The 3201-nt window shown below is 33.7% G+C and overlaps 1 protein-coding gene across 1 annotated transcript; it reads right to left on the bottom strand.

Moving 5' to 3' along the window:
- Window positions 1-532: 532 nt before the first annotated feature.
- LOC131166636 (auxin-responsive protein IAA13-like) lies at window positions 533-1098 on the bottom strand. The gene is made up of 2 exons (XM_058125218.1): window positions 939-1098; window positions 533-681 (listed from the first exon to the last, which is right to left on the bottom strand). The coding sequence occupies exons 1-2, from the start codon at window positions 1096-1098 to the stop codon at window positions 533-535; spliced, it is 309 nt and encodes a 102-aa protein (XP_057981201.1).
- Between the last annotated feature and the right edge of the window lie 2103 nt (window positions 1099-3201).

The raw sequence follows: 3201 nt of genomic DNA, 5'->3' as shown, positions 1-3201 counted from the left end.
CACACGTTCCACCTATCGCACGGAGAGGCGACTATCACCCTCCAGGATGTGGCGGTGTTGTTCGGGCTGCCGATTAATGGGAGGCCCGTCACTGGTCGTACTGCTGGACTAGTATAGGAGGGGGGGTGTCGGTTAGGGGCATTGCGCCGCATGTGCGAGAGATTATTAGGGGTGGTGCCTCCTAAGGGTAAGATGGTTGGTGCCCGCATCCTCATGTGGTTTCTTGAGGGCGAGATGTTTTGCCAGCTCCCGGCAGCTGCAAATGATCATACAGTAGCGTGCCACGTACGTAAAAATGTTTAATATTAGGTTACTAGTAGTGCAGCTACTGCTTCTACACCTAAAAATGTTGCTTGAAATAAACCAATTAGTCTTTCACATGGCTAGCCTTGTCATTTGACATCATTCCATTTGGGGCTTAGTGGTGCATATACAAACATCAGGCATAAATATGTGCATATATACACACAAAGACATATTCACAAAAACATATATACATAAGTATATATATATATTGCACTAGAATAATCATTTAGAATGAAATAAAAGGTGCATACTCCAAAGGAACATCTCCTATGCGCATCCAGTCCCCCTCCTTATCTTCATAAGTGAGCACAAATTCGGATGATCCATTTAAAAGCTTGGAGGCCTTTCTTTCTTGCTCACTCTCTCCACTCGAACCTAGTTACACAATCATAATTACATTTTAAAATTAGAACAGAATTATTTATGCAACTCATTACTGTCCTAGTCCTACTAATTTGACTTTGAGGTCAAAATGTTTATGCCATCTTAAACCACTTGGTTCAAAAAGCTAGTCGTTAGATTGAGGTGCAACAATGTTTTAACAATAGTCTCACATCAAAACTTTTAAGATCGAATTGATAGACAATGTAAATTACACATTACTGATAAAAAATATAGAAAATAAAGAATACACTCATGAATGAAAGTGATGCCCGTGATTGGATTAACAAACATGTCCTCCAATGCTTGGGCTAAAGTCTCATAGCAAGCGTGAGCATTTAGATGCACTTTCCTCCCTATTGGCAATCCATCCATGTTAACCTTAACAAACCCAAGATGTCCTTTTTCCATAGCAGCAGTATTGTTCTTATTGCTACCATTATACACTTTTTTTCTTTGAAGTATCTTTCAATTTATCATCCTCGCATGTCTCATCTTCTTCAGAGGTCAGACTATTTGCCTGGTTAGCCAAGTTGTTCATCCTATAAGCCCTTATAGGCAGCCATCCCACAACCTGACTGCTCCCAAGGAACAAAATTAATTATAGTAATGACTAATGAGTAATATATTAGTTAAGACATGGAGAGAGAGAATAAACAGTGATATGAAGCAACAATTATCCCAATCTTTCAGTTTCAGCCATGATCCCAATCTTTTAACAATCCAAATTAATGGAGGTAGATCCTCATGAGTTACCCTTCTCAAAGTTAACTAAATTTGAATGGATTCACGGTAGCAAGAAAGAGACGGTGTAGGAGAGAGGGACAATTTCTCAATTACACGAAACTCCAAAGAAAAAATAATTCTAGAGGATGAGTTGATATATGTTTCGGCTGGTTGCCGAGAAGATTAATTTTGCAATAAAAATGGATTAATATTTTAATAAATGTGTTTTTCTTTGCAAGTTTTGAAATCCGGGAAAATTAGAAACTTTACTTCAATATTTTACATATGAAAATAATCAATATTTTATTCTCTACTCTTCATCATTTCAACTTTTTCTACAATTTATAAAAGGACGGTTAACCCTTAATAGAAGAAAATCGAAACACCCATATTAGCAAAATAAAAATGACATTACAATTTATAGGGAAAATGGTGGAACAGAAATAGAGAGAGAGAGAGAGAGAGAGAGAGAGAGAGAGAGAGAGAGAGAGAGAGAGAGGAACAAACCCAAAATAGAAAATGCCAGAAATGTGGAAATTAAAATCCTAACTCCATCAAAGGGAACATTATCACTAAAACTCATTGTCAGAGAAAAACAAATTAATAATTGTAAAAGAAAATATGAGAACAAAAAAGAGAACTGAAAGAGAATAAAAGAAACGTTATGCTTCTATAAATATCTATGCTGACAACGCCAGCAGCAACAACAACTTCTTGGGCAACAGAATCAGCGGCTCTCTTTGTGCTAGAGATAGCGGCAACAAAAGAAGCAGAAACTCTGTTTGGAACATGTTAAATTATTTAAATATTAATTATTTTCATATAATATTTAAATATTTCCTACTCAATAAAATAATAGAAGATTTCCCTATTCTATGGGATATAATTAGTGTATATTTATAGTGTATGACTGTTATATTAATTTTTGATAAAAAAATATTTTCAACAAAATTACGAACTGTAATTTATTATATGTAAAAATTTAAATTAATAACTAATTCTTGCCTCCAATAATTCAAAAAATAATTTAATTAATCAATAAATAAATAATAAAGGGAAACCCAATAAATAGGTGCACAGAAAATCTTACTACTCCGGATAGCGAGATTTAAAAAATATCACTACTTGGAGTAGCGATATTTAAGCAAATCTAGATACCCGGAGTAGTGAGATTTAAATGCTAGACCCAATTTGGGACAGACGCATGGCAACCAAATCTCGCTACTCCAAGTAGCGAGATTTGCATAAGCTCATATGAATAAATCTCGCTACTCCGAGTAGCAAGATTTTCCACTTGTATGAGATTACATCAGAGTCCTTTTGGGAAATACTTCCCCGAATGGGGTATTATTTAATATATTTAAAAAAAAAAGTTAATCCAGGAAAAAAACTCTAATTTATGCAGAGCTATTAGAGCTGGAATCGACTTTTTGGGAACATGAGTCAAAGCAATAATAATAATAATATTTTTAATGAAACATCTTTCACAATCCCATAAAAAATAATTTACTAATAAATTAAGCGATAAATAGTTCGAATCATTCTCATCTAAATCATAAATGTTTAGAATTCATATTATGCAATGAGAATTTACTTTTACTAATTTGAATTGAATGATGATATAAAATTGGTCTGTTTATCCATAGTTAGAACATTCATCAGTTCCAACTCTGTATCAAGGTCATATTGATATTATCAATAAATAAATATAAAAAAAAACTTATTATCTAGGAACTTGTTCAAAAATACTATAATGAAATGAGTATAAGAGTTTGTCATTAGGTATTT

This window comes from Malania oleifera, chromosome 10 (genome assembly GCF_029873635.1).
Source record: "Malania oleifera isolate guangnan ecotype guangnan chromosome 10, ASM2987363v1, whole genome shotgun sequence".
Taxonomy (NCBI): domain Eukaryota; kingdom Viridiplantae; phylum Streptophyta; class Magnoliopsida; order Santalales; family Ximeniaceae; genus Malania; species Malania oleifera.
Note: the sequence above shows the minus strand (reverse complement) of the source record. Positions and strands in the feature narration are given on the sequence as shown.